The sequence below is a fragment of the Oncorhynchus keta genome, chromosome 5 (assembly GCF_023373465.1).
Source record: "Oncorhynchus keta strain PuntledgeMale-10-30-2019 chromosome 5, Oket_V2, whole genome shotgun sequence".
Lineage (NCBI taxonomy): Eukaryota > Metazoa > Chordata > Actinopteri > Salmoniformes > Salmonidae > Oncorhynchus > Oncorhynchus keta.
The window spans coordinates 36,796,083-36,810,960 of record NC_068425.1 but is presented as its reverse complement, the minus strand read 5'-3'; the positions used below and the strand labels follow the sequence as shown (position 1 = coordinate 36,810,960).

The following is a 14,878-nucleotide window of genomic DNA, read 5'->3' as shown; positions in this document are numbered from 1 at the left end:
CCTCCTCTCCTTACCTCTCTCCTCCTCTCCTTACCTCTCTCCTCCTCTCCTTACCTCTCTCCTTCTCGTTTCTTACCTCTCTCTCTCTCATTAACATAATCTCTCTCCAGTCTGGGTCAGCGCCAGCTGGTGTGTCTGGCCCGAGCCCTCCTGAGGAAGACGAAGATCTTGGTTCTAGATGAGGCCACAGCTGCTGTGGACCTGGAGACAGACAACCTGATCCAGTCCACCATCAGAACCCAGTTTGATGACTGCACTGTCCTGACCATCGCACACAGACTCAATACTATCATGGACTACACCAGGTAATATATAGACTGACTCAATACTATCATGGACTACACCAGGTAATATATAGACTGACTCAATACTATCATGGACTACACCAGGTAATATATAGACTGACTCAATACTATCATGGACTACACCAGGTAATATATAGACTGACTCAATACTATCATGGACTACACCAGGTAATATATAGACTGACTCAATACTATCATGGACTACGCCAGGTAATATATAGACTGACTCAATACTATCATGGACTACACCAGGTAATATATAGACCGACTCAATACTATCATGGACTACACCAGGTAATATATAGACTGACTCAATACTATCACGGACTACACCAGGTAATATATAGACTGACTCAATACTATCATGGACTACACCAGGTAATATATAGACTGACTCAATACTATCACGGACTACACCAGGTAATATATAGACTGACTCAATACTATCATGGACTACACTAGGTAATATATAGACTGACTCAATATCATGGATCATGGACTACACTAGGTCAATACTATCATGGATAGGATATATAGACTCAATACTATCATGGACTACACCAGGTAATATATAGACTGACTCAATACTATCATGGACTACACCAGGTAATATATAGACTGACTCAATACTATCATGGACTACACCAGGTAATAAATAGACTGACTCAATACTATCATGGACTACACCAGGTAATATATAGACTGAGTCAATACTATCATGGACTACACCAGGTAATATATACAGACTGACTCAATACTATCATGGACTACACCAGGTAATATATAGACTGACTCAATACTATCATGGACTACACCAGGTAATATATAGACTGACTCAATACTATCATGGACTACACCAGGTAATATATAGACTGACTCAATACTATCATGGACTACACCAGGTAATATATAGACTGACTCAATACTATCATGGACTACACCAGGTAATATTTTATTTTTTTTTTTTTTTATTTCACCTTTATTTAACCAGGTAGGCTAGTTGAGAACAAGTTCTCATTTGCAACTGCGACCTGGCCAAGATAAAGCATAGCAGTGTGAACAGACAACAGAGTTACACATGGAGTAAACAATTAGCAAGTCAATAACACAGTAGAAAAAATGGGCAGTCTATATACAATGTGTGCAAAAGGCATGAGGAGGTAGGCGAATAATACAATTTTGCAGATTAACACTGGAGTGATAAATGATCAGATGGGCATGTACAGGTAGAGATATTGGTGTGCAAAAGAGCAGAAAAGTAAATAAATAAAAACAGTATAAAAACAGTATGGGAATGAGGTAGGTGAAAAAGGGTGAGCTATTTACCTATAGACTATGTACAGCTGCAGCGATCGGTTAGCTGCTCGGATAGCTGATGTTTGAAGTTGGTGAGGGAGATAAAAGTCTCCAACTTCAGCGATTTTTGCAATTCGTTCCAGTCACAGGCAGCAGAGTACTGGAACGAAAGGCGGCCAAATGAGGTGTTGGCTTTAGGGATGATCAGTGAGATACACCTGCTGGAGCGCGTGCTACGGATGGGTGTTGCCATCGTGACCAGTGAACTGAGATAAGGCGGAGCTTTACCTAGCATGGACTTGTAAATGACCTGGAGCCAGTGGGTCTGGCGACGAATATGTAGTGAGGGCCAGCCGACTAGAGCATACAAGTCGCAGTGGTGGGTGGTATAAGGTGCTTTAGTGACAAAACGGATGGCACTGTGATAGACTGCATCCAGTTTGCTGAGTAGAGTGTTGGAAGCCATTTTGTAGATGACATCGCCGAAGTCGAGGATCGGTAGGATAGTCAGTTTTACTAGGTAAGCTTGGCAGCGTGAGTGAAGGAGGCTTTGTTGCGGAATAGAAAGCCGACTCTGGATTTGATTTTTGATTGGAGATGTTTGATGTGAGTCTGGAAGGAGAGTTTGCAGTCTAGCCAGACACCTAGGTACTTATAGATGTCCACATATTCAAGGTTGGAACCATCCAGGGTGGTGATGCTAGTCGGGCATGCGGGTGCAGGCAGCGATCGGTTGAAAAGCATGCATTTGGTTTTACTCGCGTTTAAGAGCAGTTGGAGGCCACGGAAGGAGTGCTGTATGGCATTGAAGCTCGTTTGAGGTTTGATAGCACAGTGTCCAATGACGGGCCGAAAGTATATAGAATGGTGTCGTCTGCGTAGAGGTGGATCAGGGAATCGCCCGCAGCAAGAGCAACATCATTGATATATACAGAGAAAAGAGTCGGCCCGAGAATTGAACCCTGTGGCACCCCCATAGAGACTGCCAGAGGACCGGACAGCATGCCCTCTGATTTGACACACTGAACTCTGTCTGCAAAGTAATTGGTGAACCAGGCAAGGCAGTCATCCGAAAACCGAGGCTGTTGAGTCTGCCGATAAGAATTTGGTGATTGACAGAGTCGAAAGCCTTGGCGAGGTCGATGAAGACGGCTGCACAGTACTGTCTTTTATCGATGGCGGTTATGATATCATTTAGTACCTTGAGTGTGGCTGAGGTGCACCCGTGACCGGCTCGGAAACCAGATTGCACAGCGGAGAAGGTACGGTGGGATTCGAGATGGTCAGTGACCTGTTTGTTGACTTGGCTTTCGAAGACCTTAGATAGGCAGGGCAGGATGGATATAGGTCTATAGCAGTTTGGGTCCAGGGTGTCTCCTCCTTTGAAGAGGGGGATGACTGCGGCAGCTTTCCAATCCTTGGGGATCTCAGACGATATGAAAGAGAGGTTGAACAGGCTGGTAATAGGGGTTGCGACAATGGCGGCAGATAGTTTCAGAAATAGCGGGTCCAGATTGTCAAGCCCAGCTGATTTGTACGGGTCCAGGTTTTGCAGCTCTTTCAGAACATCTGCTATCTGGATTTGGGTAAAGGAGAACCTGGAGAGGCTTGGGTGAGGAACTACGGGGGGGCGGAGCTGTTGGCCGAGGTTGGAGTAGCCAGGCGGAAGGCATGGCCAGCCGTTGAGAAGTGCTTATTGAAGTTTTCGATAATCATGGATTTATCGGTGGAGACCGTGTTTCCTAGCCTCAGTGCAGTGGGCAGCTGGGAGGAGGTGCTCTTGTTCTCCATGGACTTCACAGTGTCCCAGAACTTTTTGGAGTTGGAGCTACAGGATGCAAACTTTTGCCTGAAGAAGCTGGCCTTAGCTTTCCTGACTGACTGCGTGTATTGGTTCCTGACTTCCCTGAACAGTTGCATATCACGGGGGCTATTCGATGCTATTGCAGTCCGCCACAGGATGTTTTTGTGCTGGTCGAGGGCAGTCAGGTCTGGAGTGAACCAAGGGCTGTATCTGTTCTTGGTTCTGCATTTTTTGAACGGAGCATGCTTATCCAAAATGGTGAGGAAGTTACTTTTAAAGAATGACCAGGCATCCTCAACTGACGGGATGAGGTCAATGTCCTTCCAGGATACACGGGCCAGGTCGATTAGAAAGGCCTGCTCACAGAAGTGTTTTAGGGAGCGTTTGACAGTGATGAGGGGTGGTCGTTTGACTGCGGCTCCGTGGCGGATACAGGCGATGAGGCAGTGATCGCTGAGATCCTGGTTGAAGACAGCGGAGGTATATTTGGAGGGCCAGTTGGTCAGGATGACGTCTATGAGGGTGCCCTTGTTTACAGAGTTAGGGTTGTACCTGGTGGGTTCCTTGATGATTTGCGTGAGATTGAGGGCATCTAGCTTAGATTGTAGGACTGCCGGGGTGTTAAGCATATCCCAGTTTAGGTCACCTAACAGGACAAACTCTGAAGCTAGATGGGGGCGATCAATTCACAAATGGTGTCCAGGGCACAGCTGGGAGCTGACGGGGTCGGTAGCAGGCGGCAACAGTGAGAGACTTGTTTCTGGAGAGAGTAATTTTCAAAATTAGTAGTTCAAACTGTTTGGGTATGGACCTGGAAAGTATGACATTACTTTGCAGGCTATCTCTGCAGTAGACTGCGACTCCGCCCCCTTTGGCAGTTCTATCTTGACGGAAGATGTTATAGTTGGGTATGGAAATCTCTGAATTTTTGGTGGCCTTCCTGAGCCAGGATTCAGACACGGCAAGGACATCAGGGTTAGCAGAGTGTGCTAAAGCAGTGAGTAAAACAAACTTAGGGAGGAGGCTTCTGATGTTGACATGCATAAAACCAAGACTTTTCGATCACAGAAGTCAACAAATGAGGGTGCCTGGGGACATGCAGGGCCTGGGTTTACCTCCACATCACCCGCGGAACAGAGAAGGAGTAGTATGAGGGTGCGGCTAAAGGCTATCAAAACTGGTCGCCTAGAGCGTTGGGGGCAGAGGATAAGAGGAGCAGGTTTCTGGGCATGGTAGAATATATTCAGGGCATAATGCGCAGACAGGGGTATGGTGGGGTGCGGGTACAGCGGAGGTAAGCCCAGGCACTGGGTGATGATGAGAGAGGTTGTATCTCTGGACATGCTGGTTGTAATGGGTGAGGTCACCGCATGTGTGGGGGGTGGGACAAAGGAGGTAACAGGGGTATGCAGAGTGGATCTAGGGGCTCCATTGTGAACTAAAACAATGATAACTAACCTGAACAACAGTATACAAGGCATATTGACATTTGGGAGAGACATACAGCGAGGCATACAGTAATCACAGGTGTTGAATTGGGAAAGCTAGCTAAAAACAGTAGGCGAGGCTAATCAGCTAGCACAACAAACAGCAGGTAAAATGGCGTTGACTAGGCAACTGGGTCGACAGATAAAACAAACAAGCAGAATGGAGTACCGTGATTAATGGACAGTCCAGCGTGCGTCAGCTATGTAGCCAAGAGATCAGTGTCCAGGGGGCAGCGGTGGATGGGCAGGGAAGCTGGGCTGGCGAGTGTTATCCAGGTTTAAAAAAAACTAACAATGACTAAATAGCTTGTAGCTAGTTAGCTGGTTAGCGTCTGGAGGTTCTTGAGTGTGTCATAAAAATAAAATAAAATTAAAGGTGATAGCGATTCCGTATCACAGTGGGTGAGGCAGGTTTCCGGAAGGTATAAACAAAATAAAAATCAAAGAGAGATAGAAAGTAAATGGGTTCAGAGTGTTTAGAACGCAGTGAGCCAGATGGTTAGCAGGCCTGTGCTAACAAGCTAACAGTTCGTAGGCCGGGCTAGACAAGCTAATAGCTTGTAGCTAGTTAGCTGGTTAGCGTCTGGAGGTTCTTGAGTGTGTCATAAAAATAAAATAAAAATTAAAGGTGATAGCGATTCCGTATCACAGTGGGTGAGGCAGGTTTCCGGAAGGTATAAACAAAATAAAAATCAAAGAGAGATAGAAAGTAAATGGGTTCAGAGTGTTTAGAACGCAGTGAGCCAGATGGTTAGCAGGCCTGTGCTAACAAGCTAACAGTTCGTAGGCCCGGGCTAGACAAGCTAACCGTTAGCACCAGGTAATATATACAGACTGACTCAATACTATCATGGACTACACCAGGTAATATATAGACTGACTCAATACTATCATGGACTACACCAGGTAATATATAGACTGACTCAATACTATCATGGACTACACCAGGTAATATATACAGACTGACTCAATACTATCATGGACTACACCAGGTAATATATAGACTGACTCAATACTATCATGGACTACACCAGGTAATATATAGACTGACTCAATACTATCATGGACTACACCAGGTAATATATAGACTGACTCAATACTATCATGGACTACACCAGGTAATATATAGACTGACTCAATACTATCATGGACTACACCAGGTAATATATAGACTGACTCAATACTATCATGGACTACACCAGGTAATATATAGACTGACTCAATACTATCACGGACTACACCAGGTAATATATAGACTGACTCAATACTATCATGGACTACACCAGGTAATATATAGACTGACTCAATACTATCATGGACTACACTAGGTAATATATAGACTGACTCAATACTATCATGGACTACACCAGGTAATATATAGACTGACTCAATACTATCATGGACTACACCAGGTAATATATAGACTGACTCAATACTATCACGGACTACACCAGGTAATATATAGACTGACTCAATACTATCATGGACTACACCAGGTAATATATAGACTGACTCAATACTATCATGGACTACACTAGGTAATATATACAGACTGACTCAATACTATCATGGACTACACTAGGTAATATATACAGACTGACTCAATACTATCATGGACTACACCAGGTAATATATAGACTGACTCAATACTATCATGGACTACACTAGGTAATATATAGACTGACTCAATACTATCATGGACTACACTAGGTAATATATAGACTGACTCAATACTATCATGGACTACACCAGGTAATATATGAAAACACACACACCTGCACCTTCTCTCTCATCTCTCTCTCTCCTCCCTTCAGAGTGCTGGTCCTGGATAAAGGGGAGATGGCAGAGTTTGACTCTCCCTCCACTCTCATCACCAAGAGAGGAATCTTCTACAAGATGGCTAAAGACTCTGGACTGGTCTGAGTGGGCGAACGGGAGAGGACAGGTTGCTTAAAGACAACATCCCTCCTTACAGAGAACTCCTCCTCCAACCCCCTCTTCCTCTCCTCCGACCGGGAGGCTGTGCAGGGAAGAAGTAGCAGAGAGAGAGAGGAGATTTCTAAGGATTTCAATGTTTCAGTGTGTATAAATTATGGGAGCACTCTACCTCCACTCCTTCCTCCATCCTCTTCTCCCTCCATCCCACCCTCTACTTCTCCCTCCATCCCACCCTCTACTTCTCCCTCCATCCATCCATCCCTCCCTCCCTCTACTTCTCCCTCCATCCATCCCTCCCTCCTCTTCTCCCTCCATCCATCCCTCCCTCCCTCCTCTTCTCCCTCCATCCATCCCTCCCTCCTCTTCTCCCTCCATCCATCCCTCCCTCTACTTCTCCATCCATCCCTCCCTCCTCTTCTCCCTCCATCCATCCCTCCCTCCTCTTCTCCCTCCATCCATCCATCCCTCCCTCCAGGACAAATCCCTCCTGTTACTCCTCCCTCCATCCCTCCCTCTACTTCTCCCTCCCTCCCTCCCTTAACTAAAGACTTCTCCAGGACAAATCCCTCCTGTTACTCCTCCCTCCCTTAACTAAAGACTTCTCCAGGACAAATCCCTCCTGTTACTCCTCCCTCCCTCCCTTAACTAAAGACTTCTCCAGGACAAATCCCTCCTGTTACTCCTCCCTCCCTTAACTAAAGACTTCTCCAGGACAAATCCCTTCTGTTACTCCTCCCTCCCTTAACTAAAGACTTCTCCAGGACAAATCCCTCCTGTTACTCCTCCCTCCCTTAACTAAAGACTTCTCCAGGACAAATCCCTTCTGTTACTCCTCCCTCCCTTAACTAAATACTTCTCCAGGACAAATCCCTCCTGTTACTCCTCCCTCCCTTAACTAAAGACTTCTCCAGGACAAATCCCTTCTGTTACTCCTCCCTCCCTTAACTAAAGACTTCTCCAGGACAAATCCCTCCTGTTACTCCTCCCTCCCTCCCTTAACTAAAGACTTCTCCAGGACAAATCCCTTCTGTTACTCCTCCCTCCCTTAACTAAAGACTTCTCCAGGACAAATCCCTTCCAACAGCTCTTACTGTTTCTCCCAAACTCTGTTTGTTCAACTCTCCTTTAAACGGGTGTCTGGATGTTTTCAAGATTCCCTTCATCGTGCAGAATTTGTCCGCTCCGGCTTGCCGTTGTGGGAAGCCAGAAGGCCATCAGATCTGCTCTCCTCCGTCAATCAGACTCAGAATAGCAGCTAGGTTTATTTTATTTTTAAATGGGCATTGTGTGCTTTTGAAGATGTACTCTGTTGAGAGACTATAAAAGAGTCCTTTTTGTTTTGTCTCTGCCCCAGTTTGCCTTTATTGCCATCAGAGGAAAGAATCAGAATATTCAGATTTTTTTCTATCCAATGCAACTGGAATGTTCTGAATTGTTCTCCCCAACGGAACCAGAATGCTCTGGTGTGTTCCTTCCAACAGAACCGGAATGTTCTCATCTGTTCTTTCCAAGGGAACCAGAATGTTCTGATCTGTTCTCTCCAACGGAACCGGAATGTTCTGATCTTTTCTCTCCAATAGAACCGGGTGGACTAGGTTGAATATTTATTTGACAGACAGTGCAATGTTATTCCCCACAGGGAGTGAGTGAATGGATATCTGTCCAATCACAGACGCCAGCTGTTGAAACCTGTCCCATCAGTCAGATCCCGCCCCCCTCTATGTTGAGTACTGTTAGAGTGAGGTTACCCACCCTTGACCTCTGCCTGGGTGGCCTTTGACCCTTGACCTCCCAGACGCTGCTTTCCATAGTGCCACACCTCAAACGGCATCCTACACCACACTTCTCTTGACCCAAGCCCTGCGTTGCAGTCTGTTGTCTGTAACCTATAACTAGTCTAGGGAGAGACCTGGCTGTAACCTATAACTAGTCTAGGGAGAGACCTGTTGTCTGTAACCAGTAACTAGTCTAGGGAGAGACCTGTTGTCTGTAACCAGTAACTAGTCTAGGGAGAGACCTGTTGTCTGTAACCAGTAACTAGTCTAGGGAGAGACCTGTTGTCTGTAACCAGTAACTAGTCTAGGGAGAGACCTGTTGTCTGTAACCAGTAACTAGTCTAGGGAGAGACCTGTTGTCTGTAACCAGTAACTAGTCTAGGGAGAGACCTGTTGTCTGTAACCAGTAACTAGTCTAGGGAGAGACCTGTTGTCTGTAACCAGTAACTAGTCTAGGGAGAGACCTGTTGTCTGTAACCAGTAACTAGTCTAGGGAGAGACCTGTTGTCTGTAACCAGTAACTAGTCTAGGGAGAGACCTGTTGTCTGTAACCAGTAACTAGTCTAGGGAGAGACCTGTTGTCTGTAACCAGTAACTAGTCTAGGGAGAGACCTGTTGTCTGTAACCAGTAACTAGTCTAGGGAGAGACCTGTTGTCTGTAACCTATAACTAGTCTAGGGAGAGACCTGTTGTCTGTAACCTATAACTAGTCTAGGGAGAGACCTGTTGTCTGTAACCAGTAACTAGTCTAGGGAGAGACCTGTTGTCTGTAACCAGTAACTAGTCTAGGGAGAGACCTGTTGTCTGTAACCTATAACTAGTCTAGGGAGAGACCTGTTGTCTGTAACCTATAGACTACTAGTCTAGGGAGAGACCTGTTGTCTGTAACCAGTAACTAGTCTAGGGAGAGACCTGTTGTCTGTAACCAGTAACTAGTCTAGGGAGAGACCTGTTGTCTGTAACCAGTAACTAGTCTAGGGAGAGACCTGTTGTCTGTAACCAGTAACTAGTCTAGGGAGAGACCTGTTGTCTGTAACCAGTAACTAGTCTAGGGAGAGACCTGTTGTCTGTAACCAGTAACTAGTCTAGGGAGAGACCTGTTGTCTGTAACCAGTAACTAGTCTAGGGAGAGACCTGTTGTCTGTAACCAGTAACTAGTCTAGGGAGAGACCTGTTGTCTGTAACCAGTAACTAGTCTAGGGAGAGACCTGTTGTCTGTAACCAGTAACTAGTCTAGGGAGAGACCTGTTGTCTGTAACCTATAACTAGTCTAGGGAGAGACCTGTTGTCTGTAACCAGTAACTAGTCTAGGGAGAGACCTGTTGTCTGTAACCAGTAACTAGTCTAGGGAGAGACCTGTTGTCTGTAACCAGTAACTAGTCTAGGGAGAGACCTGTTGTCTGTAACCAGTAACTAGTCTAGGGAGAGACCTGTTGTCTGTAACCAGTAACTAGTCTAGGGAGAGACCTGTTGTCTGTAACCAGTAACTAGTCTAGGGAGAGACCTGTTGTCTGTAACCAGTAACTAGTCTAGGGAGAGACCTGTTGTCTGTAACCAGTAACTAGTCTAGGGAGAGACCTGTTGTCTGTAACCTATAACTAGTCTAGGGAAAGACCTGTTGTCTGTAACTAGTCTAGGGAGAGACCTGTTGTCTGTAACCAGTAACTAGTCTAGGGAGAGACCTGGCTGGCTTTAAACCTGCTTTATTTAAATGAATGTAACACACATTATAATATCCTTCTAGCTAAATCCCAAATGGCACCCTAAATGACCAGTTCAAAAGTAGTGCACTTTATAGGGAACAGGGTGTCATTTAGGGGGACCTGTTGTCTGTAACCTATAACTGTAAGTCTAGGGAAAGACCTTTGTCTGTAACCAGTAACTAGTCAGGGAGAGACCTGTTGTCTTTCCAGTTGTCTGGGACTATATCTGTTGGTTAGTAACCAGTAACTATTATATTATTGAACCTGTTGTTGAGCCATAACTAGTTGGGTTAGTCAGGTCTGATCAACTATAAGTGTCAATAAGGTGTTGGGTTAGTCTAGGGAGAGACCTGTTGTCTGTAACAAGTCTCAGGGATAAGGTGTCTGTAACCAGTAACTAGTCAGGCTGATCAGACAAGTGTCTGTAAATAAGGTGTTAGGGAGAGACCTGCTGTCTGTAACCAGTAAGTAGTCAATAAGGTGTTGGGTTAGTCAGGCTGATCAGACAAGTCTCTGTAAGGTGTTGGTTTAGGGAGGACCTGTTGTCAGCAAGTCTCAGTAAGGTGTTGGGTTAGACCTGATCAACAAGTCTTGTTGTCGTAACCTATAACTAGTCTAGGGGAGAGACCTGTTGTCTGTAACCAGTAACAAGTCTCAGGGAAGGTGTCTGGGTAACTAGTCTAGGGAGGACCTGTTGTCTGTAACCAGTAACTAGTCAGGGAGAGACCTGTTGTCTTAACCAGTAACTATCAACAAGTCTGTTGTCTGTAACCAGGTTAGTCTAGGGAGAGACCTGGCTGGCTTTAAACCTGCTTTATTTAAATGAATGTATCACACATTATCAATAAGGTTCTGGCTAAATCCCAAATGGCTGACCCTAAATGACCAGTCTCAAAAGGTGTTTTATAGGGAACAGGGTGTCAGCAAGTCTCAATAAGGTCATTTGACTTAGCCTTCAGGCTGATCAGACCACTTTTTCCTCGTTGGCACTTTATCTGTTGGTTAGTAGGTGCTATTATATTATTGAACCTTTTGAGCCATACGCTATTGGGTTAGTCAGGCTGATCAACAAGTGTCAATAAGGTGTTGGGTTAGTCAGGCTGATCAACAAGTCTCAATAAGGTGTTGGGTTAGTCAGGCTGATCAACAAGTCTCAATAAGGTGTTGGGATCAACAAGTCTCAATAAGGTGTTGGGTTAGTCAGGCTGATCAGCAAGTCTCAATAAGGTGTTGGGTTAGTCAGGCTGATCAACAAGTCTCAATAAGGTGTTGGGTTAGTCAGGCTGATCAACAAGTCTCAATAAGGTGTTGGGTTAGTCAGGCTGATCAACAAGTCTCAATAAGGTGTTGGGTTAGTCAGGCTGATCAACAAGTCTCAATAAGGTGTTGGGTTAGTCAGGCTGATCAACAAGTCTCAATAAGGTGTTGGGTTAGTCAGGCTGATCAACAAGTCTCAATAAGGTGTTGGGATCAACAAGTCTCAATAAGGTGTTGGGTTAGTCAGGCTGATCAACAAGTCTCAATAAGGTGTTGGGATCAACAAGTCTCAATAAGGTGTTGGGTTAGTCAGGCTGATCAACAAGTCTCAATAAGGTGTTGGGTTAGTCAGGCTGATCAACAAGTCTCAAGCCTCAAATACCTTAGTAATATATTCTGTCTATGGACTCATGCTACTCATTTTCACTGGGGGCTGTGTCCCAAATGGCAACTCATTCTTCTATTCTATAAGTGGAATAAGGTGCCGTTAGGGAGACAAGCCGTCTCAGAACATACGCTGTTAAACCATTGAGTACATTACTGTGCTGTTACATATTTATATCATTTGTAAGTATGCATTATTATAATTATTTTATATTTGTATACATGCACTAGTTTTTAAGTGTGCATTATTTTTCGGGACATGAATCAAACTGATGTGTAAAAAAAATAAAGTACTTTTTTGTTAACCTCTGTTTGGTCTGTCTGGTCTGTCTGGTCTGTTTGGTCTGTTTGGTCTGTTTGGTCTGTCTGGTCTGTTTGGTCTGTCTGGTCTGTTTGGTCTGTCTGCTCTGTCTGGTCTGTTTGGTCTGTCTGCTCTGTTGGTCTGTCTGGTCTGTCTGCTCTGTCTGGTCTGTTTGGTCTGTCTGGTCTGTTGTCTGTCTGGTCTGTCTGCTCTGTCTGGTCTGTTTGGTCTGTCTGCTCTGTCTGGTCTGTCTGGTCTGTTGTCTGTCTGGTCTGTTTTGTCTGTCTGGTCTGTCTGGTCAGTTTTGTCTGTGTGTAATGAAACAGCCCAGGATCAGATTAGCCTTTACCAGCTCTGTGTGTAATGGAACAGCCCAGGATCAGATTAGCCTTTACCAGCTCTGTGTGTAATGAAACAGCCCAGGATCAGATTAGCCTTTACCAGCTCTGTGTGTAATGAAACAGCCCAGGATCAGATTAGTCTTTACCAGCTCTGTGTGTAATGGAACAGCCCAGGATCAGATTAGCCTTTACCAGCTCTGTGTGTGAAACAGCCCAGGATCAGATTAGCCTTTACCAGCTCTGTGTGTAATGAAACAGCCCAGGATCAGATTAGCCTTTACCAGTCAGGATCAGATTAGCCTTTACCAGCTCTGTGTTTGTGAAACAGTCTCAGATTTTTACCAGCTCTGTGTGTTGAAACAGCCCAGGATCAGATTGTAATGAAACAGCCCAGGATCAGATTAGCCTTTACCAGCTCTGTGTGTTGAAACAGCCCAGGATCAGATTAGCCTTTACCAGCTCTGTGTGTAATGAAACAGCCCAGGATCAGATTAGCCTTTACCAGCTCTGTGTGTAATGAAACAGCCCAGGATCAGATTAGTCTTTACCAGCTCTGTGTGTAATGAAACAGCCCAGGATCAGATTAGCCTTTACCAGCTCTGTGTGTAATGAAACAGCCCAGGATCAGATTAGCCTTTACCAGCTCTGTGTGTAATGAAACAGCCCAGGATCAGATTAGTCTTTACCAGCTCTGTGTGTAATGAAACAGCCCAGGATCAGATTAGCCTCTACCAGCTCTGTGTAATGAAACAGCCCAGGATCAGATTAGCCTTTACCAGCTCTGTGTGTAATGAAACAGCCCAGGATCAGATTAGTCTTTACCAGCTCTGTTGTAATCAGCCCAGGATCAGATTAGCCTTTACCAGCTCTGTGTCTGAAACAGCCCAGGATCAGATTAGTCTTTACCAGCTCTGTGTGTAATGAAACAGCCCAGGATCAGATTAGCCTTTACCAGCTCTGTGTGTAATGAAACAGCCCAGGATCAGATTAGCCTTTACCAGCTCTGTGTGTAATGAAACAGCCCAGGATCAGATTAGTCTTTACCAGCTCTGTGTGTAATGAAACAGCCCAGGATCAGATTAGCCTTTACCAGCTCTGTGTGTAATGAAACAGCCCAGGATCAGATTAGCCTTTACCAGCTCTGTGTGTAATGAAACAGCCCAGGATCAGATTAGTCTTTACCAGCTCTGTGTGTAATGAAACAGCCCAGGATCAGATTAGTCTTTACCAGCTCTGTGTGTAATGAAACAGCCCAGGATCAGATTAGTCTTTACCAGCTCTGTGTGTAATGAAACAGCCCAGGATCAGATTAGCCTTTACCAGCTCTGTGTGTAATGAAACAGCCCAGGATCAGATTAGCCTTTACCAGCTCTGTGGATGAAACAGCCCAGGATCAGATTAGCTCTTTACCAGCTCTGTGTGTAATGAAACAGCCCAGGATCAGATTAGCCTTTACCAGCTCTGTGTGTAATGAAACAGCCCAGGATCAGATTAGCCTTTACCAGCTCTGTGTGTAATGAAACAGCCCAGGATCAGATTAGCCTTTACCAGCTCTGTGTGTAATGAAACAGCCCAGGATCAGATTAGCCTTTACCAGCTCTGTGTGTAATGAAACAGCCCAGGATCAGATTACCAGCTCTGTAATGAAACAGCGATCAGATTAGCCTTTACCAGCTCTGTGTGTAATGAAACAGCCCAGGATCAGATTAGCCTTTACCAGCTCTGTGTGTAATGAAACAGCCCAGGATCAGATTAGTCTTTACCAGCTCTGTGTGTAATGAAACAGCCCAGGATCAGATTAGCCTTTACCAGCTCTGTGTGTAATGAAACAGCCCAGGATCAGATTAGCCTTTACCAGCTCTGTGTGTAATGAAACAGCCCAGGATCAGATTAGTCTTTACCAGCTCTGTGTGTAATGAAACAGCCCAGGATCAGATTAGTCTTTACCAGCTCTGTGTGTAATGAAACAGCCCAGGATCAGATTAGCCTTTACCAGCTCTGTGTGTAATGAAACAGCCCAGGATCAGATTAGCCTTTACCAGCTCTGTGTGTAATGAAACAGCCCAGGATCAGATTAGCCTTTACCAGCTCTGTGTGTAATGAAACAGCCCAGGATCAGATTAGTCTTTACCAGCTCTGTGTGTAATGAAACAGCCCAGGATCAGATTAGCCTTTACCAGCTCTGTGTGTAATGAAACAGCCCAGGATCAGATTAGCCTTTACCAGCTCTGTGTGTAATGAAACAGCCCAGGATCAGATTAGTCTTTACCAGCTCTGTGTGTAATGA

At 45.1% G+C, this 14,878-nt stretch overlaps 1 protein-coding gene and 3 long non-coding RNA genes across 22 annotated transcripts in view; 2 read left to right on the top strand and 2 right to left on the bottom strand.

Annotated features, from left to right (window-relative positions):
- The window catches only part of abcc1 (ATP-binding cassette, sub-family C (CFTR/MRP), member 1), a 95,762-nt gene extending 88,567 nt beyond the window's left edge, over window positions 1-7,195 (top strand). The window contains exons 33-34 of the mRNA XM_052519810.1: window positions 111-305; window positions 6,707-7,195. Coding sequence (XP_052375770.1) covers window positions 111-305; window positions 6,707-6,815 — 304 coding nt within the window. The 3' untranslated portion in view covers window positions 6,816-7,195. The remainder of the gene's footprint in view (window positions 1-110; window positions 306-6,706) is intronic.
- A 1,515-nt stretch (window positions 7,196-8,710) lies between these two features.
- Window positions 8,711-10,423, bottom strand: LOC127930250 (uncharacterized). 17 transcript variants are annotated; one of them, XR_008137495.1, is made up of 5 exons: window positions 10,288-10,423; window positions 9,902-10,146; window positions 9,606-9,864; window positions 9,292-9,305; window positions 8,711-8,847 (listed from the first exon to the last, which is right to left on the bottom strand). It is a non-coding gene; the product is annotated as an uncharacterized LOC127930250 (long non-coding RNA). The 17 variants fall into 17 exon arrangements; XR_008137485.1 differs by having other exon boundaries at window positions 8,712-8,847; window positions 9,902-10,109; XR_008137499.1 differs by having other exon boundaries at window positions 8,714-8,847; window positions 9,902-10,072.
- An 857-nt stretch (window positions 10,424-11,280) lies between these two features.
- LOC127930248 (uncharacterized) lies at window positions 11,281-12,260 on the top strand. 3 transcript variants are annotated; one of them, XR_008137483.1, is made up of 2 exons: window positions 11,281-11,430; window positions 11,536-12,260. It is a non-coding gene; the product is annotated as an uncharacterized LOC127930248 (long non-coding RNA). The 3 variants fall into 3 exon arrangements; XR_008137481.1 differs by having other exon boundaries at window positions 11,281-11,469; XR_008137482.1 differs by having other exon boundaries at window positions 11,281-11,496.
- On the bottom strand, window positions 11,356-11,892 carry LOC127930249 (uncharacterized). The gene is made up of 3 exons (XR_008137484.1): window positions 11,640-11,892; window positions 11,562-11,604; window positions 11,356-11,421 (listed from the first exon to the last, which is right to left on the bottom strand). It is a non-coding gene; the product is annotated as an uncharacterized LOC127930249 (long non-coding RNA).
- Window positions 12,261-14,878: the final 2,618 nt, after the last annotated feature.